The sequence below is a fragment of the Atractosteus spatula genome, chromosome 7 (genome assembly GCF_055471065.1).
Source record: "Atractosteus spatula isolate fAtrSpa1 chromosome 7, fAtrSpa1.hap1, whole genome shotgun sequence".
Taxonomy (NCBI): Eukaryota; Metazoa; Chordata; class Actinopteri; order Semionotiformes; family Lepisosteidae; genus Atractosteus; species Atractosteus spatula.
Genome location: NC_142712.1, coordinates 46,613,591 through 46,641,178, shown reverse-complemented (window position 1 = coordinate 46,641,178; position 27,588 = coordinate 46,613,591). Strand labels below are relative to the sequence as shown.

Sequence of the window (27,588 nt, the reverse complement as noted above, 5' to 3'; positions counted from 1 at the left end):
AACAGATTGTCTTAATTACACCCAAGGAAAAGACGCAGACACCTTCTCTAGTTACCCTACAATGCCAGCCAGACATAACTGAAAATTAAATCACATCCATGATTATAACATCTAGTCTCTAAAAACCTGCCAAGAAATACAAGGTTACCACAAGATGTCAAGTCCATTATGAAAAATATGAATATCGCAACTGCTTCTTAAACTGTGGTGGTGCCATGTGAAAGGCTAGTAAAGAAAGACCGAAACAGTGACATACTAATTATGACGAGATACCGATACTCGAAGGGAAAACCACCTGTTACCAACATTTTTTGTAGGCACATGCTTTATCTAATTTGAGAGTGACCACACAGCATTTTATGCTTACCCAGTCGATACAAAAGTTGGACAAGAGCAACTTTGAAGAACTATACTTAAGTAAAATACATCTACTTTACACTTAATCATTACACAATCAGCCATTAAACTGCCTTATTAATTACACCATCAGGCACACCTTGCTCTGCCCTATCTCTTTAAAAGGTATGGTTTTCAAAAATAACATTCACAGCATATAGAAACATTAAAACTCCCACAGTTATAATAAACCTCTATGTATATACTCCACAATATATAATAATCTATTGTGAAACTATGTCATATGAGTGGTAGAAACCCTATTTGTAGGAGATAAAGCCATCTCATGAATCTGTTTCCAGTATTTTTGTGGTTGGTGGAGTTTTTAACTTCAAAGCAAACTCTGACTCCAGAAAGAAAGTGTACTGCTTGCGACACCAAAATGTGATGATTAAACTTTCATAATCCTCAAACAGCTAAATATTATATTAAAGTTTGCTTCTGTGTGTTAATCAGAATATAATTTCCTCTAATCCCACATTGTTACAACATTCATATTCACATCATCATAAAAATAACCTGAAAAATATGGATATTAAATAAGACATACTTTACACAGCACAGATATTAAAAGGAACTTCGGGCATCTTACTTTGTGACAAAGTAAGACAGCACTCTGCTGTAATCCACCATCAAAAAAATCCCAAACTTCTGGAAGATGTGGAAAATATTCTGAAAAACTTTATTTAAGGCAAAAAATTAAACTGCCATTAAAAAAATAATTAAGTATTAAAGCAAACAGAAACAAGTTTAAAAAATAAAAAAAATAATTTATACACCATGAACAAGCACACACAAGCTGCACTTAAACAAGCACTCTGTAAATATACTTTGATTTCACAAATTCATTGCTCTCGTATTTTAGCTTTTTGAAACCTGTAAACCTTTTCGCAAATACCAGATGTTACAAACCTTTTTATTCTTACTCGTAAACCTGCACACAGTTTTCCTACTTTGGGAAAACTGAGAGTGGACTATCAAATCCACTGTCCTGCTGAGAGGCCTTGATTTCTGAGAACAAACTCTTTGAACACAATTTATACAGCTTTTTATCTTCGGAGCCCGGAATAGGTTCTCTGTTTTTGTCCCCATTGAGCCCAGGGTCTGGACAGATTTTTGGTCTGGGCTTGGGATGAACACTTGGGATTTCCCTACAAGCATTAAAATTTGCTTGGAGATCCTGGAGTTTTGCATTCCTCCGGAAACTGCGCACAGATTCGTCATCGGAATCGGAAAGAGGCAAGACAAAGGAAGGCACTTGGGATAGACATTTGCCTGAGGGCTCCGCGTCACCTCCTGCACAGAAGGACAAGCCAGTCTGACTGTCTACGCAGGTGCCTAAACTCACTGAAGTCCAATCGCTTGAGCCGCCTTCATCTCTAACTGGGGTTTCTTGGATGACCCAAGGTCTGCTCACTGATTCAGCAACAGAGCACTGCTCAGCTTGGCAGGAGCTGAGTCCTTTTGAAGCAGGTTCTCTGGTTTCATTTCTAACAGTTATGTTTGCTAATGTTGTCTCGGAGAAATCGCAACCTGGGGTAAGCCGATATCCCTGACCGAAGTATGTGTGTTCTGGAATCGGAACCGAGCCATGTTTGGGCATCGTGTCCTCTTTTCGAGAGTTTTCCAGCACAATACCGGCACTGCAGGCTTTTCTCTTTCCACTCCTTGGATGGGCAAAAGTGGCACGTGGAGCCTCATGGTGACCTTCACCCGATTTTCCGGTCATGCTTGGAATGGCATGCCTTGGACCCTCAAGTGCAGCTTCCCGAGTTCTGTCCTCGGAGAGTTTCAGAGCAGTACGAGGTGGAGCCTGGTTTTCCACACTTCCTGTACTGAAATTCTGGCTCTTAAGAAGGCTACTGCTGGCAGGCTGCTTCTGGCTCAGAGGAACATACAAGGCTTCTGCAAGTTTGCTGTTAGCTGCAGATGCCTCCATCTTTGATGAACCTATTGATAGAAAGGCAAAATACATCCTACATTAAGAACTAACAAAACACTTTCATCGACAGCTGAAGCACAAAGATTCGCATCATTTACAGGGTGCTGTAAACAATTTCCCCGTCTTCAAAGCTCACTATGAGAGAAAAACATTTTGGGTCACAAACCAACCATCATTAAACTAATCACCTGACTGAATAAGCTTTGGGTGTCAGAACCCAAAATGTCTTGGAGAAAAAAAAGTTTAAAAAAGCTTGCCAGGTAACCATAGTGTTTCATGAGCACAAAACCTGCTATGAGCAACCCAAAAGCTTCCCCTCCAGGTACCTGACATTTTTATTTTTCTTAACAATTAAAACCTGAGCTCCAAAAAACAATAAACCAACTTAATGGGCACAGACGTCATACAAGGAAACAAAGTGATTAGTGTCAAGATTTGAAGTTTTACAAGAAAAAGTGTTTGTTTACTAGAGCTTTTAAGTTACATTGCTAAAGCAAGGTCAATACGAGGTTAAAGGTCAGGTGGGTAAATGCCAATTCCGGACTAATGAACAGAGTGGGAGGGCAGTAACACTTCTACAAGGAAAAGCTGAAAGGACACAACAGTCGAGAGAGATTACTTGGCCTTTACCCAGAACTACATCCGTTTTGTTGCCTTTCCTCTTGGGCACAGGAGTCTCCAGCACCTTTGCCATGGCAGCTAGTTTGCTGGCAGCGTTCATAATTTTCTTCTCAGCACTGCCGAGGAGACAAACGGGTAAGAGTTTGTATTTCTTTTGGCATTTCAAGCGGGCGGCTCCGGCCTACGGCCGACTCTTACCCTTCCTTCCTTCTGCCGTCCTCCAGCAGCTCCTGCAGGCAGGACAGGTAGTACTTGCGCATCCTCCTGGCGGTGTCCTGCCGTTCACGCAACACCTCTGTTCTGATCAGCTCTGCAGCCCGCTCCTTGCTCTCCTGGATGTAGCGCAGCATGTCGCCTGGGAATTCAGAGCACACCTGCACTTAAAAAAGCATCGCCGTGTCCGCTCGCTGAAAAGTAGATGCCTGCGGTGTCACAGCCGCTTACACAGATACAGCCGTCAGTGAACATGTATACGATATGTGGATCTCTGCAGAATTAACAATGAAACACAAACCAGAGAACAAAGTGGAAGTGCATTTAAAACCAAGAACGGGAGTCACTTCTTTACACAAAAGGTTGTGGGAGTTTGGAACAAGCCACCTAGCCGTACTGTTGAAGCCAGTACCATGGCTTCTTGCTAGAAACAGCTGGATGAGGAACTTAGATTAATTAACAAATGACCAAACAGGCTAGATAGACTGAACATTTTATACACTTCCATATTACTACTTGGAAGACAACGGTTATATTAATTTAGAGTCAGGTGAAGAAAATGTGATTGTACGGAAGAGCAAGATAAAAGGGAAAACTAGCAGGAGTGAATATTAGTTATGTGTCTTTATTTAACCCAGCGGTCGCTGACATAATTCCCTGTTAAAGGGCAAGTGTCTTACAGATTTTGCTGCTACCTAATTAATCAATTATCCCATCAAACTTTTATTTTCTTAGTCATATATAGAATTTGTCTTAATTTCTTTTTTACAGGCAAAGTAAGAGGTACAGTTGTGTATACAAACACTTTGGATCCTGTTTATAATATTGCAATTCTGTGATTAAATAATTATTTTATCAATTGAACAAAACCCAAAATAAGCCCAGGAGCCAAGTGTGAAAAGTTTTTCCTGCACACTGAGATTAACTTGAAACCTATCGCACCTTTAATATTTGATCATTCGTGAGATAACCATGTTTCTCTAAGGTGTTTTAAGAAACCAGAAAAATATATCTTAATGTCCAGATAATTTAACTACTACCACTGCCAATAAACTCATACTATTAGAGGCAAATAGAGATAATACAATCAATGTACCTTAACAAAACCTATGCAGGTAGGTTTAAATTCTCCACTAAAGAGTAAGAAAGTTAATACAAGCGCAAAAGTTTTAAAAATCCAACTGAGAACGAAAGTTCACCTTACAAAAAAAGTTTAAAAGAAGCAACAGACACCTGGAAACCCATGGGTATAAATGTTAATAAAAACATCCAAGCACCGACCTCGGATTTTTTCAACCGCATTCATGTACTGGTCCCTCATCTCCTCCAGAGCAGCCTGAGTCCTGCTGTCGGGTACACTGTCTGTTTGTGACCTTCAAATGAGAATTCTGATGTCAAAGCTCACATCCATGAGGACTTTTTGGGTGTCACTGTACTGTACTGCTGTATTGTTTAAGCTATCAGAAAATTAATTGTTAGGAGGTGCAGTTCTAAACGGAGAAGAAATTCCTAGCTTGAATATTTTAAAAACATTTTTTTCCCCACAAAGTATTACAAGGTTGTGGCATTTAATATTTAGATTAGTAAGTTAAGTATTACAGCAGCTTAAAAAAACTTTCATCTAATGTTTTTAATCAATAGGTTGTTGCATTGTATGTTTTATATTCAAGAACTTGATACATTTTTCTGTTTGCAGGTTTCTTTGCAGCAAATACTGAGGTCTCAGCAAAGCTGCTGTTCTCATACCCACTTTCATAAAATTTTAATAAGGAAAGTTACTGAAAGCATCTTCTTTCACATCTCCCAGGGTCTTCAGTCCTCCTCATGTTTTCTGCTTTTTCCTTTTTGATAGCCTCCTCATAACTGTCTGCAAAGGAAAGGGCGAGAAGAAAAATCTTATCATACTGGTATCAACATGAACTAACGTACAATTTAACTATAATACTGCCTTGTTTTCCAGAAGGTTTCCAAGAGGTTAGAACTGGACACTGAGATTGTACCAGTAAGTAAATAAGTAACAGTGTATGTTTAGATATGCATGCATACACACTCACACTTGTTGCTTATTTATTATATGAAATACAAGCCTTATTTTACTGCTTCCATCCATCCATTTGAGTACTCCGAGTCATATTCTTTTAAGGTCACTGTGAGCAAGGGCCTAAACCCAGAGCTCAGGGAACAAGCCTGGATGGCATCCTCCATCACAAGGCGTAGACAAACGCACATGGAACAATTTAGAGCACTAACCCAGACAGCATGTCCTTGGACTGGGAGAGGAAATCCGAGTAAATGGAGAAAACCCACATGAACACAGGGGAAACATGCAAACTCCACACATCCAGAGCCAGATTTGAACCCAGGACCCTGACTGCACCACTCCTTACACAAGCTAATGACAATTTTCCTATTGATCATGTCAACAAAAGAGTGTACAGAAACTAACAAAGCAGATGAATACCTCTGAGCTGCTGCATGTTAGCTTTATTCTCTCTCACAGTCTGCTGGAGCTGACGACAGGCTTTTTCCAGGTGTCTCTGCAGCTCCTGACACTGTCTCTGGGATTTCTCAAGCTTTTCAGCACAGTACTTATTACAGCACAGGTCATCCTTTGTTCCTGGCTGTGAAACTGAAAGGTACATTAAAATAAATTTTAAATGTACAGGTAATTGTATAATTTAACAAGATTTGGTAAACATTTTTATATGTATAATGGATATTCAAGCAGCTTAAAATGTATTTGAGGAGTCAAAATTCAAGGACTCTCAACAACAATTGAGACAACATGCAAGGACCTAATTTATAAAGTTTAACAACTTTAACAAGATAAACATTGATATCTATAAATTTTAATTTTCCAGTTAAACAGAAAAATGCTATACGCCATTTACTAATAATAAAGAGTCTGTCAAGTACTGTATGTAGCATGGTTTAATTTTGTATTCTAATGAACGGAAACAAAATCAAATGTTTTTTGCATCCTTTCCTTTGCATGAATACCTTTTAGGTTCAGAGCCAGATCTAAACAATGGTCTATGATGTTTCTTTGTTAGAAAAACTGTTCTCTGTAAAGTTCAACATAAAAATATAAAAATGACCCTTTAAACTGATCATCACCTTTATCTGCACTTTAGGCTAAGCTGCAGAAGAGCATTCCCTACATTATATTAAATACATTTATGCGAGAAGGCAAACAAAATAGCATTAGAGGGGAAAGAGGATCCAATATGGAAACTCACAAAATAAACTTAGCTCACACTTGTCCACTTAGAAAAATGCCTTCAGTACATCTGCTTATTTCACTTGAAGCATGAAGGCACCGTTATTAAACCTTTGCTGCCCACTGCAATCTATAGCAGCAAAAAATTATAAAGTTTGCTTTCAAAATCCTGGAATTGTAAGACTGCTCATAATTTTGGATTTGCTGGAGATCTCTCAGTGATGAACAACTTCTATATCCTTTTTGAAATCATGCATGTTTAAGGTTTGCACTCTACGACTCTCAAGTTGAACATTTTTCCTGCGATAGAAAATACATCAACTACATTATAAATGTATGCATCTAATATTTATATGATCATTTAATACTCTGACATACTGTAAAATAGGCAGAATTCCTTATAGATATGGCAGACCTGCTTTGGTTTTTTTAATTTAAAAATGAAACGAGAGAAGAAAGATTTATAACTTCAGTGTGCAAAACTTCATTAGACATTAATTATTGTTCACTCACTATTGAACAACTTTCCTTGTATTTACCTGTCACAAACATTTTTACTGTAACTTGGCTTTTTACAGGTCACTGTAAACACTTTATTGAAGCTACTCCCTTCAAATTATACATTTGCCTATATAGCAGGTATAGTTAAGGGGAAAATATTGAGGATTTCTGCTAGTGTGAAGCAATCATCAATACTAAACACATAACCTGTATTTATTGCTACTGGACATCTGATAAAAACTAGGTGACTGGATTTAGATTTGGCTGTCCTTAACAAAATATGATAGGATTCCATTAATAACAGATCTTAATTTGTGTATTAACAATGCAGCCAATTCAAAGACTACTGATTTAAAAAAACAAATGCTACATTCTTTTGATTTTACTCAGAATTTAAGAGAGTATATAATCTCCACACATTTACTCTACAGCAGTGTGAGAGAACCATAAGGGAGTATTAACTGTTGGTACCGTTGCACTGATTTCTCAGCTGTTTTATTTCTTGCTTATGGCGATCCTCTGCTTCCTTTAAAGCATGGCACAGTTTTTCTTCATTGCTCTAGGAAGACAGGACACAAACGTGAAGCAAGATCGCTAATGGGGAAGGAGAGGGTGACTGCATATGACATCTTTAGCTAATATTTGCAATGGAGTTCAGATAGACCACATTAGAGAGCAAAAAACAATTTTAAAGATGAAAACATGGAACTATCAGAGAAATCATTGCATCTGTGTCTATCAGTATTTAGTTATTTTCAACTACAGAACACACACGAATCACTACCGTCAACAAGACTTGGAATTAATAATACAGAAATTGTACAAAATATAAAACCTTTACCTTTTCCCAATGGTTTCTGGCTTCATTGATTGCTTTGGAAACAAGGCCTTGGCATGCAGCCTGCAGACAGGCTCTTAATTTACCAATAAAATACTGCTCTGTTTCCTTTGGATTATTGAACCGGGTCTCCGGGATGTCCAGCAGTTTATCCGGGCTTCGAATGAGAAGCTCTTGGATTTCCCCAAGCAAGGCCTGTGTTTCAACCAACATGTCATCTTCACATTGCTGTCTGACAACTCGGCACTTCTCCTCCTGCTGAGCTGCCCATTCCTTCTCCTTCCCCTCGAGGTGCAGCTGAATCTCTGCCTCCTTTTGCAGAAGCAGTTCGTTCTTGTGCCTTTCAGAATCCTCCTTGGCGGATTTGATGGCTTCGTTTAACTTATTTCTGTGCTCGTCCAGAAAGGACCGATAATCTTTCTCGTTGCGCTCCTGGATTCGGCTGATCTCCTCCTGTTTTTCCCTGTTCCACTCTGCGCGGGCCCTGGCCAGCTCAGCCTTTACCAGCGCCGCTTCCTCCTCCTTACGGTGCTCCAGCTGTCTCTGGAGGGACAGCACCTTCTCCTGAAGCTCCGCGCTCCTTGAACTCGCTTCGAGTTTCTCCATCTCCTTAAGGTGATTCTTCTTCCATCTTTCCTCAGCAGCCTTGACCACAGCCGATATCTGAAAAGATAAAGAGTACTAAATTCACAAAAGGGGGCATGTATACAATGTTAAACTGAAGAAGGACATTTTAATTAGAAGACATTATGGTAGTAGCAAAATAAACTAAGTGCAATATAAATGTTTCCAGTTTGCCTTCCGCTTTATGGAACTTTTCCATTAGTGTTTATCTCACAGAATTTACAAACAATATGTAACATCTGTATGTTTTTGCCAAAGAACACAGACAGTTTATGTTGTTGCAAAGTTGCCGATTAGCATTTCAAAAGACATCTTCTTACCCAAATGATGCCTACTATAATTCCTGTGCTTTATTTACCTGATTTGCGACTTCCTGGTCACGTTGTCTCTCCCACTCTTCTTTCTCTGCTTGAAGGCTGGTTTTGTACTCTGGAAGGGTGTGTAATTGTTGAAGCCAGCGACTGTAAGCACTGGACACAGCACTTTCTACCTGTGGGAAGCAGACCAGTCACTCACAAGCTAATCCTCATCTCCTCCTCCTTGCAGAGAAGAGTTCAGTCAAGAAAAGTGATTACAATTTGAGTCTTCTAACATTTAACATTTGAAAGTTTTAAAACAAGAAGAATTTTCATGATTTGGACTGAGGTTGCCTAGCATTTTATTTTTACAATATTACAACAGTGAAACTTGGATTTTATCAACAGTAAAAGATGCAAATATCAATACAAGAAATATTATACAAAATGTTACATTTTGTATAATTATGTGGCTGCCTGACACAAACCAAAATCCTACCTGTTCAGCAACTTCCCTACCAAAAGTTCCCTACCTGTTCAGCAACTTTTTCCCGGTGTTTCGTTTCCAAATTGCTTTGGGTCTCTCGAATGGCATCCGCGACGGCCCTGGCTCGCTCTTCTTCTGCCTCCTGCTGTAACTGCAGTCTCAGTGCTGCCAGCCGCGAGTCCAGCTCCTTTCCAGTAAGGCCCTCGCTCTCCCAGGGCTCGGTCTGACAGTGCCGCTCGTGTGACTCGGTCTCGGGCCGGGCCTTCTCCAGAGACTGCTCCAGCCGCCGGGCCCACTCCTTCTCCACCCTCTCCACAGCTTCCTGAACGGCCTCCTCCCTCACCTGCGCAGAAATCAGGGAGGTAACGAACCTGCGTAGCTAACAGCTAATGCAAAGGCAACAGCAGGCATTTAACTCCCTTTCAGATCCTGTACTAGGTACTTTAGAAACACTTAATATTGCGCCGTACATTTGAATTTGGAGGTTCCTTTGTGGATCAACCAGTAAGGACAGTAACACGGAGTACAAAACAGATGTAAAAGGGTTTAAGGGAGGTGCTATAAAGGACTAAAGCCCTGATTTAAACATCCCAAGATGAAAGAAACACCTTGTTCTGCTCCTCCTGCCAGGTCATTCTGGCCAGTGCTAGCTGAGCGTTGACCTGCTGCTTGACGTCGGCTTCCTTCTCTCTCACCCAGAGGGCCCTTGAGGTGGCCAGAGACAGACGATGCTGACCCTCCAGCTCACGCTCCAGCTCCCCCAGGGCCTGCTCCTTCTCCTCACACAGCTGCTTCCGTAACTGACAACAAGCCACCCAAACAGCGAAATGCGGTATGTTGGCGTTTCGTTGATTTGATAAAATACATTAACAAAAAGTCACATTTACATTTCAGTTAAATCTAATCTTTAAAAAGTATAAAAACTTGATACCTCATCCTCTTTCAATTTTCTTTCCTTTTCCATTCTGCATCTCATATCTTGTTCCAAAGTGTCCTTTTCTTTACAAAGAGTGATATAACATTCCTGTACTCCAATCATCTCCTTGTTGATGTCTGATAGCTGTGTCCTACAGACAAAACAGTACAAAGGTTCCAGCACTATAATTCATAAAGCTGCTTGGTGCACAATGTGGTGAAAACACAAGAAAATACAAACTTTGTGTTAAAACATTCCCAATTTTTTTGTTGCTATAAATGATCGCTTGCAACACTGCAGCTGAAAAATATAAATATGAATATTTAAATTTTGCATTATGTTTTGGTTCTATTTTCAGAAAGTCGGAACATTTTTTTCACAGAGGGGGAAAAAAGACAGCACTTACTCTAAAACATGAATCTTGTCTTCATAAACACTGGTCAGTTTCTCCATTTCAATCGCATGCTCCCGTGATAATTCTGTACGTAAGTGAGCCACTAAATCATCCCGGTGCTGCTGGTGGGTTTTGTCATGTCTTAAAATTAAAAAAATATGGCAGATAGACAGAAACAAGAACAGATAACCTTTGTATGATACAGCGTCATGAACTGAAAATGTACATTTCAGTTATTAACTGATACTATATCCAAGTGTGTGCAATGTTTTTGAATATTTAGCTTGAATGGGGAAAAACACAAGAGAGGTGTTCTGAATCAGACTGAACAGAGAGAGTGATGAAAACAGGAATCCGAAGCACCAGAGGTGTGTTCACAAGCAGTGATTTTGATAGGTCAGGTATTAGGTTAAACAAGCAAGCAGTGATGAAGACTTTTCATGCACACTTTAATTTCAGGTACAAACCAACACAATGCAATATGAAAAAGCTCTCACAAACATCTAGTTACCTCTCAAGAGCCTGCTTTTCCCGGTCAAAATCTTGAATCATGTTTCTCATTTCAGTGCAGAGTTCTAGATTTGCAGATTTCAACTCCTTATTCTGTTTTTCAAGTTTCTAGAAAGGTGAAAATAAATAACAGAAAGATCATGATTAACACATTTTCCAGAACAATAAGATACAGGTATAATTTGCCGTTGTCACCACTTTGAAAATTTGCAAAGCATCAGCAGATAATCTTCCAAGTCCTGTAGAACACTACCACCTTAGATAATGGCAGTTTCCTCCTCATGTCCTTAATACGATGAGGAAAATATTTTAACAAATAATCTAAATTAAAAACAAAATTCATCATGCAAACAGCAATGCATTGCTGCAATGCAATGACCTTACAAAATAAGATGATTTTACCAAAAGCATGTTACAACCAAGAACCGAGTCCTATTTGGAGAACTAATTCATGGTGCCTCTTCTCTCCTTATAAATCCCTAAAGCAATCCTTACTTCCAGCTGCTCCTGCAGGCACCTGCATTCCTTCTGAAATTTCTCCACTCCCTCCTGTCCAGAAGTTGTAGCACTTGAGATTTCCAAACATTTTTCCAAGTTATTTTCCCTAACCTGCAAGGGAAAAACAAAAATACAAGTGTGGTTTCTGTCTGAACGCAATTCCCATTTAATAGACTCCAGTGCTACGGCTCCTCACCTTTGAATCCTTCACTTCCCTCTCTGCTTTCTCCAGGTGGGCTTTTAGCTCTTGCACTTGTGACTGCGACAGCTTCAGCTCGTCCTGTAACTGGCTAATCGTCCGCCTCTTGACTTTCAAACTGCCAAGGAAGCGCTCCAGCTCAGTCTTCAGCTCCACAATCATGTCATCCTTCGACATATTCTTATCCTTTCCAGCAGCAATGAAGGTGCTGGAAATTAAATGAGAGAGTAGAGCAAGTGTGCAGACGACTGCATGCAAGTTACAAAAACAAACGATAAATATGAAATGGGAAACAATGAGCTTAAAGAAGCTTGTTATGAAAAATGTTCTAGAATTTATGTTACTGAATCATTTAAATATAGACAATGTGAAGAAGCAATAAAAATGTTAAGGTATATAGTTAAGAGTATAAGAGTAAAGGTTGTTAATGCTGAAATTGTATAATGTGCACGTAATATCTCATATCTCAAGTATCGCGCACAATTTTGGTCACCATTTAAAAAAAGATACAGCAGGGCGGCTCTGGAATTAGTCCAGAGAAGATAACAGGAAACATTTCCTGGCTTGTCCCACACTGATAGGCCAAAAGGATAAGCTCTTGAGTCTTGAACAAGAAAAGAGTACAACATGACCTGATTTACATATTCAAAATCCTGCCATACACTGACCCCAATTGAGTACCATTAGCCAATTCATTTTCAGATCTAACATGCACTAATTGACATATATGTCTGCTGAAACACTGAAGTGCTTAACCATGATTTAGATTTTAAATCAACCCACATATATAACAGCTTTGCCCCTCAATATTCTCCAACTCCACCTCATTTACTAATAACGCAACTGGTGCAGCAGAAAAACTGCAACAACCAATCCCCTGTACAAAGCACTGGTGTAAAAACAAATGACAATTTAACGGCTACCTTCAAGGAAAAGGCAAGGCTTAGTAATAGTTCTCCACCCATTGTAGAAGAGTAAAACTGTGCAGCTACTTTCTGATGTGGTTCTAGGTCAGGGATGGGTCAGACCGGTCCTGGATGGAAGCAGATTTTGTCAACCCAGCTCTTAACAGGTCATTACGGCTGTAATGGGACCACCTACCAGCTTCCTCCAGCTCTTCAGGTGCTGCTGCTTTGAAAAGACCTAAAAAACCTGCAGAAAAACTTCCCAACAGGACTGGGATGGCCCCTCTCTATTCTAGAGACAAGTGTAATCCTGTCTGCTACATGACACCATCATAACGTAACACGTAGATACTGGACGTTATTTTAATTGCAAAGACGACCGGTGCACAATTTGAATTACAGATGGCTCTGGACAACTCTGTCCCCCTAAGCCAGTCCATGAGACTTTGAACCCTGTTTCAGTTTCTTCCACACAAGCAAATTCGCTCTGTGCCACCTGAAATGAAACTCCACCTCCAGCAACCTCCAAACAACAGAGCAACCAGCACGTCAATTACCCTAGGCAAGGTCCAGATACATTACAAAGGGAAAAGAGTACAACTGCAATTTCCATCCATCCACGCTAACCACTGTACCACTGTCGCTCAACTCAAATATTAAACTAAATAAATGAATAGATATTTTACCTCTGCTTTTGACATTTTCTATTCTAATCACTTCATCTTATAACTCTGTTCTTCAGCAGAAGGGAACTGGTAAAAAAAAATCCCAACTTCAAGGTAAATGTACATTTAAAATCTCACAAAACAAAACTGTTTGCGAATCATGATGGAACCGTCTCTATCTTTTGGACTGAACAAGCTGCAGACCTGTTCAGCTTGGCAGACATAACTCCAGTCATGGTCATCTAACCACACTGTGGGCCTTCACTGTGGGGTTCCACCACTTAAACAGAAGAGAAGAACTGCTAGAATGCCTGAACACTTCCCTTACTACACTGATGGAAAATACATATATTTGCACAACATAAATAAAATATTCTTAAGTACCTTAATAAAACAAAAATTCTGTGAATGATTATTAAACACCATCTGAACCAAGAAAATCACTTGACCATTACCTGTGAAATTTACTGTTTTTCCAGTTAACTTTCTTAATCCCCAGTTCCACATAGGAATCGGACAACTGGCTCTCCAGCTCACCACTGGGATCCAATGCAATGATCCCAAATTTAGCTGCCGACTCATACAGTGTAATCTGTTCCTTCAAGTCACTGACTTCCTCCTTCATTGGAAAAAAAATTAAATTGGTAAGAAACTGATGCAGAGAACATCTTCAAACACAACACTCTTTAATATCTCTGTACTGTATTACTTCACAACAGCAAGGGGCACTTATAGAAAGCACATATTAAAAGCACATTAACCTGCAGAGATCTGTTCATGTTGTCGCTGATATTCTTCACCGACTGTGCTTGCTGTAACTGGATTCGTAGCTGGTTGATCTCTTGTATAGTTCCTAGGGGGATAAATTATTAAATAAGAAATTACCCAAAAGTTCTGAAAATTTGCCATACACTTATCCACTCTCACACCCTGAAGGAACAATGGCTATATAAGAACATAATGAAAGCAACACAGGAGAAGAAGCCATTTGGACCATCTTGCATTTACTGTTAGTAGCCTGTTGCTCTGAGTAACTGACATTTCAAGGATTCCTGAGAATTGCTCAACAACACCCTGGTGGGAAAACCTATGTTTTCCCAAAAGTATGTAAATGTCAGGAATGCCTAGGCTCTCCATGAGCTTTACCCCTCCACACCATGCTTATGGGGAATGTGGGGGGAATGCATGCCTTCCACTCATCTGCACCCTGAGCTTTCAGCTTTGTGAAGGCTGTTCCCTGGGTGTGAACGCTAAAGCAACAGAAAACAATCATGAGGTGAAACCATGAGAGAAAAAAAAGTGGGGTACTTGAAATGGAAAATAAGCATCACTATCCAGTGATGGTCCTGGGGTGATCGTGACTCATCAATGATGCTCACCTGTCTGGAGCAGATTAGCGCACTGCTGTTGACTTTCTTCTAGGCTTTTTGTCAGTCTGTTGATCACTTCTGCTTTCTCTACTCTGTCCTCCTCTTGCTGTCGCTCCAGTCGCTTCACATGCTCCTGAAGCTTCTGGCAAAGGTCCTTCTAATGACAGTAAATGGATAACAGTGTCATCGCAGGTCATTCTCAAAATCAAGATGCAGATATAAGCTACGTGCGCAAATGCTGTCGCCGATATTCTCCACCACTAGCACAAAAAGTTGACTGCTTCGCATTTTACAAAATAAAATGAAACGCTTTTCTACAAAATACTCCTTGCTGTATCTCAGAAGAATGCTTACTTGAATGCAATGAAAAACACCACAGTGTTGCACCACAAGAGTATTAAAGATACGGATTACTGCATGGCTACTAACAACCTAATTGCCATGCAGGCCATGAGACATCTAGACAAGGTGTGCAGGTCACATGGCGAGGGGGGCTCTGGGAAGCCTGCACCTACAATACAGTAGGTCACTCTTTGAGTGGGAGATGCAACCCAAAAAATGCCCTAATATTCTGACACACTGGCAACCAAAGGTGAAGGACCAGGCCTAGCAAGCCACTCAGTACTTCAGGGGAAGGCTGTGCTTTTCTCACCTCTTCCAGAACATACTTTCCAAACACTTTAAGACTTCTCTTTGTTAGTCAGAAACTCGATTTCGGAAATCTGAAGAGACCAATTTAAAATTTAGGGATATTTTAACAGCAATATTTACTTTCTGTTGGATCGACACATGAAGAGAAACTCTCTCTGGTACTTTGGAAAAGGGAGAAAGGTTCCCCCCTGATGGTTTATAAAGCAGTGCTGTGCACAGTAAGGATATTTCTTTTAAAAATATGAACCGTTCTTTTACTGATTTTACCTTTTGTTCAGATGGTGGGCAAAGCAGTCTGTCGCTGGGAGGCACATGTGACTAAGCTTTCTTTTTGACTGGGCCCCAGACATTTACATTCTATGTAAATATCATAACAAATCTAGGTGTTTCACAACTGGTTTGTTAGTATTGTAAATAAGATGTTTGTCTATTAAGTTGTCACTTGCTATGAAACTATGCTCTGCAGGGGAACAAAGATACCACATTACCACGCTCGAGAGTCCCACAATTTAGTGGCATGTGTTATCTTTAAGAAATTTGCTTGTGAGGCAGGTTGGAGTTAGGAAATTTTATCTAAACTTAATTACACTACACCTCAGCTTTAACTGCAATAATAACGAACTGCAGTGCTGAGTTCTAATACTACAGCATGTTTGGCCTGGAAAACTGTCATTCGAAAGGAATGCGCGTCCCCTGACCTGCTCTTCCAGGGCTTGGTTCTGGGCATCGAGTGTTTGCTGGAGAGCCAGCACTTTCTCGTCGTGCTTCTCCCTGAGAGCTGCCAGGACTCGGTTGTGTTCTTCTCGCGCCCGAGTCAGGGTGTCTGAACGGCAAAGCTCGGCCATCTGCTGCTGCATGCTGTCCACAGCTGCTTCTGCAACCTTCAGTTTCTTCACATTCTGAAAATAAACCCCGAGAGTCAACACAATCGACATCAACGAAAGCTGTTCAGGTCATTTCTAGTGCGTTCATCACGGAAACGCCTCTGCCATACCCAACATTTGAGTTGTGAGACGTAATCCACAAAGCTAGTGGTTTTGTCATGCCTACACTCTCAATTCTTAATTACTGGTTTCTGTACCAGTTATAAAATGTTTGAGCACATTCTTAAAAACAAGAACACGTGGTTACTGTATAAATGATGGTAACGCATTAAGATACACATCTGGAAGAAAGATGGTTCACAAATCTGTATTAACAATTGGGACTTGGGTATTTTTAAAGACTGCTAACCTCCTCCTCATTTGCAAGCAATGCCTGAACTTTCAGGTCCAAAGCTTTAATCTGGCCCTCCAGCTGTATCTCCCGTTCTTTCCCATCTTTAATCACTTTTCCAGATTCCTGCAGACTTAGTGCCAAACCTTCCTTTTCATCTGGTGGGAAAACAAACAAGCATGATGTCAAGCTTAACAAGTACAGTTGTGTCAGTACAACAAAACTCAAAGTCTGCAGCTGCCTGGGTTGTCTCTGGTAAGCCACTTTTTATTTTACTCCATATTAATCCACCTTACTGCATCAGACACAAGTGAAGAGAATGTAACAGACTCAACAGAGAGGTGAAACTCACCTCTAACAATAGCTAGCTGGTGATTAAGATATCTCATCTCCCGGCTGTAGTCTTCCAGCTGTTCCTCAAGGTTTTTGATCTGTCTCAGTCGGGCTTTATTAAAAATCTGCAGTTGTTCAATTTTTTGTTGTTCTGTTGAATCTACACACACAAATTAAAACAATTCCACACCATTATATTCCTGCACTTGACAGCAAATTCTAAAAAACACCGTTTTGATGCAGAGCAGCACTAGTCTTCAGGCATATAAAACAACAGAGAAGTCAAAAGCTCCCAAATTGATACACATGAAAAAGAGCTAATCTTTTTCGCTTATAGATGAAATTGTTATGGTATATTATTACACTGAAAAGAATGCATTGCAACCACTACAGAATTATAGTTTGTTACAATATTTATATAAATTGTAATATTTATACAAATTGCCAAAATTGCATACAACCTTCATAAGCGATTGAACAAAACAAATTCATTATCGAAGATCTAGTGCATGTGCCACATGTGACCGAGATAACATGTGAAATGCTTTATTCTTCAAAAACAGGGACTAATGCTGGGGGGATAATTCAGTATAGCCAATCAAACCTGCCTCTGGAAGGTGGGAGATGGGAGAAGACTAGAGTTCCTACAGTAGTAGAAAGCCCACACACCTAGAACAAGAGAGGACATGCGAAGTCCACACAGAACGTTTCCCAGTCCAGAATCAAACACAGAACACAAGCTGGAAGCCAACAGCACAAAATTCCACACTTCTATCTCACTGTCTAGAGATTATTCAAGGTTCAATATGTCTAATAACCTTGAATTTCTTTTACCAACACCTAAAGTAAGCGAAGAAAGAGATGAAAATAAAAAAGTGTAAATGAACAAAAGGTAGACTACCATCAGAGTTATAGACTTGGAGAGCTTCTGCAATGGAATACTTGCAATTGAATTTCTGCCGTGACAAACGCAATCATAAATTTAAATCATGTTTAAGAACTAAATAAAAAACAACTAAAATCAAGAAATGGAGGCTATAAATTAGGCTATATAAGCAAGCCCTGAAGATGACAAACAGTATCCAACCACAAACATTTTGCACTAGAAAAATATAATCTAGTTATGCAATATTTGCATTTCAATCTCCACTCAACCTTAAAACAGAGTTCTTGGCTGCAGTAAGACCCACAACCATCAAACACTTTGCCTGAATAGTGCATTTTTGGATTTGAGAAGGAGCAGCCGAGGGCTCATGGCCACATCTAAAAGCACAACCATCTCGGGACACTCCTAAAACAAATCTAGGTAGGTCCATGGCACAATCTGAGCGCATCAGTGACAGAGAGGCTCAGGAGCAATCTTCATCTGTGTACAGTGGACACGCAAGCCTTTGAACAGATTACCAATACAATACATTAGAAGAAGAGTAAGTACGGTCTCAGACTGTATTCCAATCAGAACTCCTATCCAGCATGTCTACTTGTCTATTCCACATATGGTCACACCTGAAGAAGGCTCCACAGCCGAAACATTGCGTTTTCTTTCTTCTTTTTTTCCAGCATGGAATAAACCTATTACTTGTTCCTTTGCAGCCTACGCCTGCTGACGCAGCTACCCACCTGAACTACTATTCCACATATAAGTAATTGGAAGAAGACCGATTTTAGGTCAGAGAAGAAAGTCATACAGAGAACAGGCAAGACGCCTTGCAGTGACCCACAGATTGGGAAGGTGAAGCTGTGCCATGTTGGCACCCTGTATGCACAAATTAGCAGAACAGCCTGGGACAGTAAACCCAGGACACAAATTAGCCTTCCTCAGACCCTGAGATGTGCCCAGGCCATTGTCAAAGATGTCATCAAGGGTAGGAGCATCCCCTGTAGACCAGAGTGGGGAGGAAGACGGCTGAGAACCCATAAGTACATTTTTTCCCAAATACAAATTTCACAGGAACATAAACATGAAAACTCAGTGGAGCTCTGAAGAAATCTGATGTATTTTCTCTAAACTTTCAATGAGTTTGCACTGATCAGGCCCACTCAAAGTGAGACAGTCCTGCCCTCCAGAACAGAAGATCAGATGGATCTAAGAGTCTAAGTGGCTTAATTAACTCCTGCAAAGGAACAAGTAATAGGTTTATTCCATGCTGAAAAAAAGAAGAAAGAAAACGTTTCGGCCGTGGAGCCTTCTTCAGGTGTGATTAATTAATTAACTCCTGCACACTTACTTACCATAAAGATGATTCTCTGAACCCAACAATATTGACCTAAGACATAAAACCAACTCACAAATCAAAAATAAATGCACTTGAACCAGGCAGTCTCACAGTCAAGGTTTTATGTCTGATATAAAAAGAGCAGCACGAGTATTCCAATAAAACAGATGTAACAGCAGGATGGAGATGCCCAGTTCCATTGCTGAGGAGTCACATTCCTAGCTTAACAAGCTGCAGTTGCAAAAACTGTACTAAACAAGATTTAAGCCTCCTTTTAAAATACAGAGTAGTGACACAAACCTGAGTTTCAACCTGCTAAGGTCTCTTCTGAAACACCGCTAATTAGGTACATTCATCTGTGTCGACCTCGCAAGAACTCAACTCTTCAGCACCCACACAGTTTCAGGTAGAAGTTAGCTTCTAGCCTGTTAGATTATAACTATGACTGGTACTGTGATAGTGTTTAACGTACTCTGACCAGATTCCAGAAACTCTGCCTGCAGCTGGCTGTACTGGTCGTCCGTGTTGCCCGTTTCTGTGCCGAATGCGTTTGGGTGCGCGGCTGGCCGGTAGGGATTATACTTGACCTTGAACTGACTGGGAGGGTGGTCACCTGATCCATCAGGTTTAAAACTCTCCTGCAATTCAAAAGTGTGCAAAATTAAACATTGTTCTGACTTAAAAAAAAAGATTATTTCTTTTTCAAATTGGTTAAAAACCCACTAACAAAACTAAGCTAACTAAACTAAAAGCAATAGAAGGTATTTTGCTAAAGGGAAGCTGGCTGCTCTGAGAAAACTGCCCATTCAAACACATAAAAATCAGCTTCATCTAAAACTTGATTCTAGTCTTGTTCACACCTTAATGCGTTCTCCCTGACGTAACTCTTCCTTCAGCTCTTTGGAGTGATAATATGCTCCCTGAGGGTGAAAGGGATTGGTTTGGCCATAGGGGTCCTGTTCATATCCATCTTGAGGGGTGCCCTCCTGGTTGCCCGCTGCTTCATCGTTGCCCACGCTGGGGTAAGAATAGCCCCCGTGGCTGTACAAGTACTCATGCCCCTCCTCGCGCTGTTCACTCCACACGTGGGGGTGGGGTGCGTGGAGCTCATGAACATGGCCGTCAAACTGTTCACTGCCGTGCCTGTACACAAACTCTCCATGGAACTGGTCTTCGCTGTACGCACTCTCATAATCCTCAAAAAGCAAAAGATAGATGAGAAATGTTCATATTTCAGCTGCTAAGATCTTGATTTGTCTCTATCTGATGTTTGTATTACAGTACTCACTAATGTTCACTCATACACAAGACCAGACAGTACAGTAGATAACAGAACTGGTCATATTGCTTCTAGGTAAAGGTTTGTTCCACACTGAAAAGAAAAGATTCACTATTTCGGCTGTGGGTCCTGCTTCAAGCGACAGGTGTGAATTCTCTTTTCAGCACGGAATACACCTCGACCCGTTCCTTTACAGCCTACACATACTGACACAGCTCCCTGCTTCTAGGGCTGTACAATGCATTTCCAAAAGAAATTGGTGGCCTGACTTCTTAGGTGTTTTTAAATATGTTAAGTATACATGTCACCTTAAAATTTTTCCAAAGGTTTTACCTGTGTCTCTATATACAATTCTTGGTGCAATGATATGTAATGAAATATTATTGTTATTATATTGGACCTACTGGAACCAAACATTATGTACACAAATAAAAATGGCAAACATATGTATACACACATATACGATCTATTATCAACTTTAACTTCCTTGGAAAACAGTACTTAGTGATTAGTAGCAATCAGTGAGAAATTATACTACACTGAAAAACATTTAAATAATTACAGCAACAATATTCATAATACAGCTGAACTAAATCAAAGGCATTAATAGTCTTTTTCCTGCATTTAAGAGGTGAGGGGGGTGTATGGAGCTTTGGTTTCATATGGAGAAATAAAATATCATGAATAAACTACAGATAAAATATTACCCCTTTCACCTTCCGGCCTGCACGTTTATGCCCATCTTGAAGAAATCAGATTGTACCTACACCATTGCCTGTGTGAGAGTGCTTCTAGTCTGGACCGAAAACACACACCAGCAATCTATATAAAGGGTTCAGATAAACCATCAGACGCAGCAGTTTGTACTCACTTGTTCTGCCGACACAACTCCTTGGGGATCGTTCCACTCTGATGCCTGATTCCAAGCTTGCTGAGGCCTATGAAAATCAGACTTGTCTTTGATTTCACATTCTTTGTCAAAAAAAATAAGCCACAGTTATGGGAACATGTTCGATTTCTCCTATGTACTGAAATAAGCCATTCAGTATCTAATATTTATCAGCTAATTATGTTATCTCCTCACATTTATGTGGATGGTGATCTTGGAGTACCTCCATAATAGCCGTGATCTGTGATAAAAATGAAAGCAAGTCCCTGCAGCCAATCTTTCCACCAAGAAAGATAACTTAAACAGAGAAAAGGAACAAATTCCAATACGGATCAACTGTTTATTTTACTTTTTTTTCTCAAGATTTCCTTGCTTCAAAGTCTGATTTAATTAGAATGACAGTGCCAAATCACAAACGTTTCACCCTTCAGCAGCCGTACCTGTGCATCATCTTGGTAAATGGCTGGGCTGTTATTCTGTCACTGTCGTCTGAGCAAAATTTAACTTAAATCAAGAATAAAAAACTTCCGCTTAAAAAGTTTACCATTTTGGCTCACAAGTTTGAAGGGACGACACATCAACTTTTTTTAAAGCATAAACTTAGAAGATAGGAAATCCAAACAAGCAAATAATAAGCGGAATTCAAACAAGACAGATCCAGCCAGAAGTTCTCAAGCTTTTCAAGAATGTTCTCTCAATCAGAAAGCAACTCTTAGCTCCCAGTGAAGACTTCATAGGCACCTGCAGGCTTGAGAGATAACAAGTCCCCTGTGCATCGCTGTGGAGCCTTCACAGAATGTGCAAACCCTCACAACCAGAGCTCCAGTGCCTTACCTGTTATTGTCCCCAGCACTGCATCCAGAGTAATTGAGCTCAGGGGAGGATACATCCCTGCTGTCCTCCAGCATATCATCTGGGAGATCTGTCAGCAGCTTGTGCAGCTACAGCAATAGATGAAACAAAACAACACTGCCATTTATCCCTTGTTTTAATAATTTCTCGGGAAAAAAAAAACCACACGGCTGAGTCATATCATTAACCAATATCACGGGATCCAATTTTTTTGTGCGAGTGAATTTTGTATGAGAACATGGGAAACGTTTTCTGCTGAATATGCTTCACAGCTCAGGTAACAGATTAAGAAAGAGCAGGCCTTTCAGATGAAAGGGCCTGTCAGTCAAACACCACCGCTGGCAGATGGCCGCTGTACGAGCTTAGAATTTTCCAGACATCACCAAGCTGAATCATGTACATAACAAAAACAAATCGAGGACAGCCTTGAATAAACACAAGGCACGTTTCCCTTAACTGCTGAAACACTAGATTGATCAAGTCTCTAAATTCTTGTACAGTTTTACAACATGTCAATTATCCAGTTCTACCTACATTAAATAAAGACCTTTGAATGTACTGTACAGCGTCTTCCAAGTCTTCAAGTATAGCTGTCTCAAGACCTGAATATTCGTCCATATTTACACCACCACAAAGGTACAGTATGTTGCAACACAATGGCTATATCAAGCACTGACACAGATAACGCATGGTAGTTTTACGTATTGATCTATTATAATATCACGCAGAAGCACAGACAGTTATCCTGGTCACTACAACCTTTGGTTTGAATGCCCCCTGCCACCAAGAACAAATCCATCTTTTTGCTAAATGAAGCAGAACCATTACCAGGGTATAATATAAATGTTTTATTATGGATGACAGACTAGTTAACCATTTATAAAATGCACAGCTAAAGCTCAACAGAAATTTGCTCCTTAAGGCAATCTTAGTCTCACCACCTGTCACTTCTTTCTTTAGACTTTACATGTTTTTGTTTGTAAAGTTGCACAGAAAACTCTTTTCTCTAGGTTCATGAGATACTGACAACAATACAGTTCCAAAACTACTCTTCAAAATCATCAATCATTTAGAAAATGGTCAAATCAAACTTCATATAGTGCGCAACTTTGTGCACTTTGTTCAGTTAATTCACCAGATTGTAAATCTGTCTTAAATACAGGTATCATGTTTCTGCCTTTGGAACCAGACAGTCTACATAAAAAAGTGACATATGGTCATGCATGCACAATACTGTAGCTCTACAATTCCCTGAAACAAGAAAAGAAAGTCTGTCTGCATCTCCAGTGCAAAGCAAATGAGAAAGAATGCTGTGACTTTCAGGTTAATATGTGACACACCTGACTGCATATTTTACTTACACCAGTTGCACTACCAGCCTTTCCCCCAGAGCAGATTGCACAGCAATGAATCAGTGACCACACCAGGCTGATTGTACATAAAGAGAAAAGAGCATTCCCCTCCCTGTAGCCCAACCCCCTAAGGCTGTATTTCACACAATACTATTGGACAGACAACATCAATAGAGTTATACGATATATACTGAACCTCGACATAGTGAACTGAGGCCATCACATTGGCATGTTGTCTAGCTCTTCGGGTCCTGGGTTTATTTTTACTTGAGTGCCTTCTGAGTGAAACTCTCCTTGTGTTCAAATGAGTGTTCTTTAGGTGCTCTGGCTTGTGGCTCATTGGACATGGTGTGTGCGTGTGTGTGTGCAGGCTGACAGGACTGGCAGCCCATCCAGGCTATCATTCTTGCCTGGAGCTTTTACCAGGAACAAGCACCTCCAATAATAAAGGAAATGTGGAAAAGGAGCAATCCTACGAGTCTTGATGAGAGGCACTCTTATCAACTGGTTATGTGTTGGCAAAAGATACAGCCGTTTCCTTAGCTGCAGTAAGATGGAGCTGAAGGGACTGTACCCATACGGTTCAGTGGTACCACCATTGCCCTCTGGGGCACTTATTGCCTTCAGCTTGTCTCATCGGGAAGTATCAATCTGATCCACTTGAGGGGTGCCAGTTGTGTCGGAGCTATTGGAAGGAATTTGAAAATGTGGGTGAGTCACTCTCCCAGCAATCCCCTTGCATGGTGCGAGTCTAGCTAATGAGCCCACACTTGAAATTTCAATTCCACTCCAACTCCTTTTCCCACTCACGCAGAAACTTTAAAACGCCCTCACATGCACAATGAATTAAGTCCATCATAAATGGAGTCAATTTAAAACAGATCACAGCATTTGAAGAACAAACACAAATCACAGTTCTTGTAACACTAAGCTAATTTTGTATGCAAGTTGCTTTTTTGAGATTTAATTTAATAATGGATTAAGCACTAATCCATTTTATTCTTTGAAATCACTTTTGAAAAACTAATTCCAGCCCATATGGAAAGGAAAACAGAAACACCAGTTATATCTGATCGTGCTACCCAGCCATACCTCCTGGTTGGAGGGTAAATCACAGAACTCCATGATCTTGTATAATTCATGCCAAAGCATGTGGATTTTAATGACAGTAGTCACATTTTGATTCAGTCAGACAAAACAAAGGCAAAGCTAGAAGGAATTCCCTGAGGTGTCCATCACAACATACAATGCGTCAGACCTCCCACTATTAAAGTAAGACAATACCGCCATCTAGTGGTACCGACAGAAATTACTGGGATTTTATTAAAAGTTGAACATTACAGCAGAAAACTGCATGCTAAAAGCACTAATCCAGGCTGTCCATCATTTTGGACACCAATGGGTGACCGGTAACCTAAAAAAAGGCTGTTTATTAAAATTGTAGTTGCACTGTATAATAATGTATACTGCAAAACTGCACAGTAGTGATACAATTTGCTCCACAAAAACAAATTCAGTCTAAAAGTTTTTTTTAGACTTCTGCTGAAAACATTTAAAAAACGTACCTGATGTTTGGCACAGAACGAACCAGAGACAGAACGCAGCACCTAGATGAGTTTTCTACTAGAAAGACTGGTTGATTTGACACTTTCCTCTCTACCCTTGTAACTCAACAACATTTTGTTCCAATTTACATTTTCTGTTTTGCAACAGAGTTTTAAAGCTTTTTCAAGAGGAGTCACGTCATCTAAACCAGGCATTCCTGACGTGGTGTTGGTCCACACACCTGCTGGGTTTTGTTCCTGCCCAGCAAGTTGCACTTGGACCCTTAAGTGATTTAATAATAGGATTAGCTTGAACTGTTACAGCTCTTAAACATGGGTTTAAAAATAGCGTTTCCAAATCAAAATCCTCAGCTGGAATGAAAAACACACGGTGTATGGGCCTCCAGCACCAGGGTGTCTTTAACATATTAAAAACATGTTCATTTCCAGAATGTTAGTAAAGCAAGATGAAATGGATTATTGGTCTGTAGTAGGTGTAGTGTGAGATTTTATGACCTTCAAAAAGCAGCAGAACAAGGGCTGACTTCCAGTCTGCTGGGATATTAGCTCACATAGAAAAGCCTCTTCTTTAGCTGTTAGATAAAATAAGAGGAGGATTTTTAATTCAAGCCAAGACTTATGTGGGCTATGAAACCAAAATCACTAAGATACTTAGAAAATACAGTTAACTGGTACTTGGCATGAGTGCTTCTTATGTTAGCTATAAAGTTACATTATATAATCTGGTTTAAAAAGAAGCTATTGGCTTTAAATTACTGTCAGAAATCTCTGGGGAGCAGGATTTTCTCGGTAAATCAAGCTGTTTGGGGATTGTGTTAGATGAAAAGAGAGCAGCAGAGAGAGGGGAGTGCGGGACAACCTACCAAGCTATGTTGTAAAAGCAGATACCCCAGGTTCCTGGGTTCTTTTAAGAAAGTGCTGGATGAGATCCTTGCATCAGTTAACTACTAGATGGGCCCAATAGTCTCCTCTCGCTTATAACCTTTCTTTTTTGTTCTGTTCAGTGTAAATGATCTTTCATGTAAACCCCATCTTCCTGTAATTTATCCACACAGAGCAAACTGGACCCAATTATTTTTTAATTCCAAATCTCAGAAACAGATCAGCCATCACAGAAACAACACAGTGAAAGGCAGAGAACACAGAGCTAACTAAATCCCATCAATACATTTAACAAAATATTTCTGTTCATGTTAGATAAAGCTAGTAAGATGTTAAATATAACATTAAAAAATCAATGCTGATTTCGGGGGATGAAGCAATTTTGTCTTTTTTGGATGACCCAGGTGCTGGAGATCATTACCCAATGCTATACAAAAATTAAGCAAATTGAACTGCTACTGTGTTGGCTGGAACCTGTCAGCATCCTAAATCCTTTAATCTATGGGTTTTTTATATTGAGGACATCACTTCCTGTTCTTAATTACTGAATTCTACTCCAAGTACGGAGACGTCTTAAAGAGACCTAGAAAACCAGCTGGATTTAACAGAAAAGCCGAGACCAAAAATCAAGAAGTAAATTATTGCTCATGTCCCTGTCAGACAGTGCCTGGACTGTACCTCCTGCTCTCGTGCATAATCTTCTCGGTCATACTCCTCCTCTTCGTGCTGGGTTTGCAGGGCTGCACTGTCAAAGTCGATAGACATCTTTCAGCTGAAATAGTGCAACGTCCCCCCTGCATGTACAAGATACAACACCATTATCTTTTATTGTCCGATTTCTCAATCAGTCTTGCATCAAAGCAGCTATGTTTTACACACACACAAAAAAAACTTACAAAACATATAAAGGGTGAAAGTAATCATTACATAACAGACATCTACTCATACATATTCATTTCACACTACTCCTACAGGAATCACACAATTTTAAATGCCTCACTAAGAACACTTCCTCAACAGTCTGTGCATATTGGGTTTTTATTGCACAGACATTGTTATACTAAACAGTTATTTTATACTGCACTACAGTATGTATCACAGAACTGGAAAACAAATAGACTTTTTTTTTAAATTCTGGTCACACCATGCAATCAAACTATTATACCGGTTGGGGTCATTATAACCATTGCAGTAACAGTCAGCTTTGGCCAACCCCATCATCAAGCAGGGAAGGCCTCACACCTTTCTCTCGACATGCTCATACACCATGCCCTGCCTAGAACCATTACAAATCGCCTTTCTGCTCTTCTTCACGTGTGTGATGTCAGTGTTGCTTATTTCTGAAAATGCTATTAAAAGTGAGAAGTTCATGATGAACCTATAGTATTATGATGTATTCTACACTTCTACACTACACATTCTACACTTCTTGTAAAAAACTTTACAGGATAGCTTAAACTAAAGATGTATTTTTAACCCTACTTGAAACGTCACACTGCAGAAGTTCATAGATTTTCGCTAATCCGCAAAACTATGCTGCCAATTGTAAATAAGAAAATAAGACTACGTAGTTTCTTAAGATAACTCCCTACTAAGTCCTAAAATGAACGAAAATAAGATGTATTCTAATTACATACAGCTTTTAAGTTTATATTAGGACTATTAATTACAAAATGATCTAGCTATATACGAAAAATATCAAGTATGATTCATAGCGAATTGCAACATTCACTTACCGGGGAAACTAAATCAAAAAGCA

The 27,588-nt window shown here is 39.9% G+C and overlaps 1 protein-coding gene across 1 annotated transcript; it reads right to left on the bottom strand.

The window, feature by feature from the left end:
• Positions 1 to 1,192: 1,192 nt before the first annotated feature.
• On the bottom strand, positions 1,193 to 27,588 carry cep152 (centrosomal protein 152). The gene is made up of 28 exons (XM_088921301.1): positions 27,566 to 27,588; positions 26,508 to 26,623; positions 22,013 to 22,119; positions 21,161 to 21,227; positions 19,871 to 20,206; positions 19,483 to 19,648; positions 16,814 to 16,954; positions 16,480 to 16,619; positions 15,945 to 16,145; positions 14,605 to 14,752; positions 13,987 to 14,078; positions 13,681 to 13,844; positions 11,653 to 11,863; positions 11,454 to 11,567; positions 10,960 to 11,066; positions 10,461 to 10,589; positions 10,070 to 10,205; positions 9,747 to 9,938; positions 9,185 to 9,481; positions 8,714 to 8,845; positions 7,735 to 8,394; positions 7,365 to 7,452; positions 5,634 to 5,801; positions 4,952 to 5,039; positions 4,454 to 4,545; positions 3,158 to 3,314; positions 2,969 to 3,075; positions 1,193 to 2,346 (listed from the first exon to the last, which is right to left on the bottom strand). Exons 2-28 carry the CDS (start codon positions 26,592 to 26,594, stop codon positions 1,346 to 1,348), a joined length of 5,328 nt encoding a protein of 1,775 aa, XP_088777427.1. The 5' UTR covers positions 26,595 to 26,623; positions 27,566 to 27,588; the 3' UTR covers positions 1,193 to 1,345.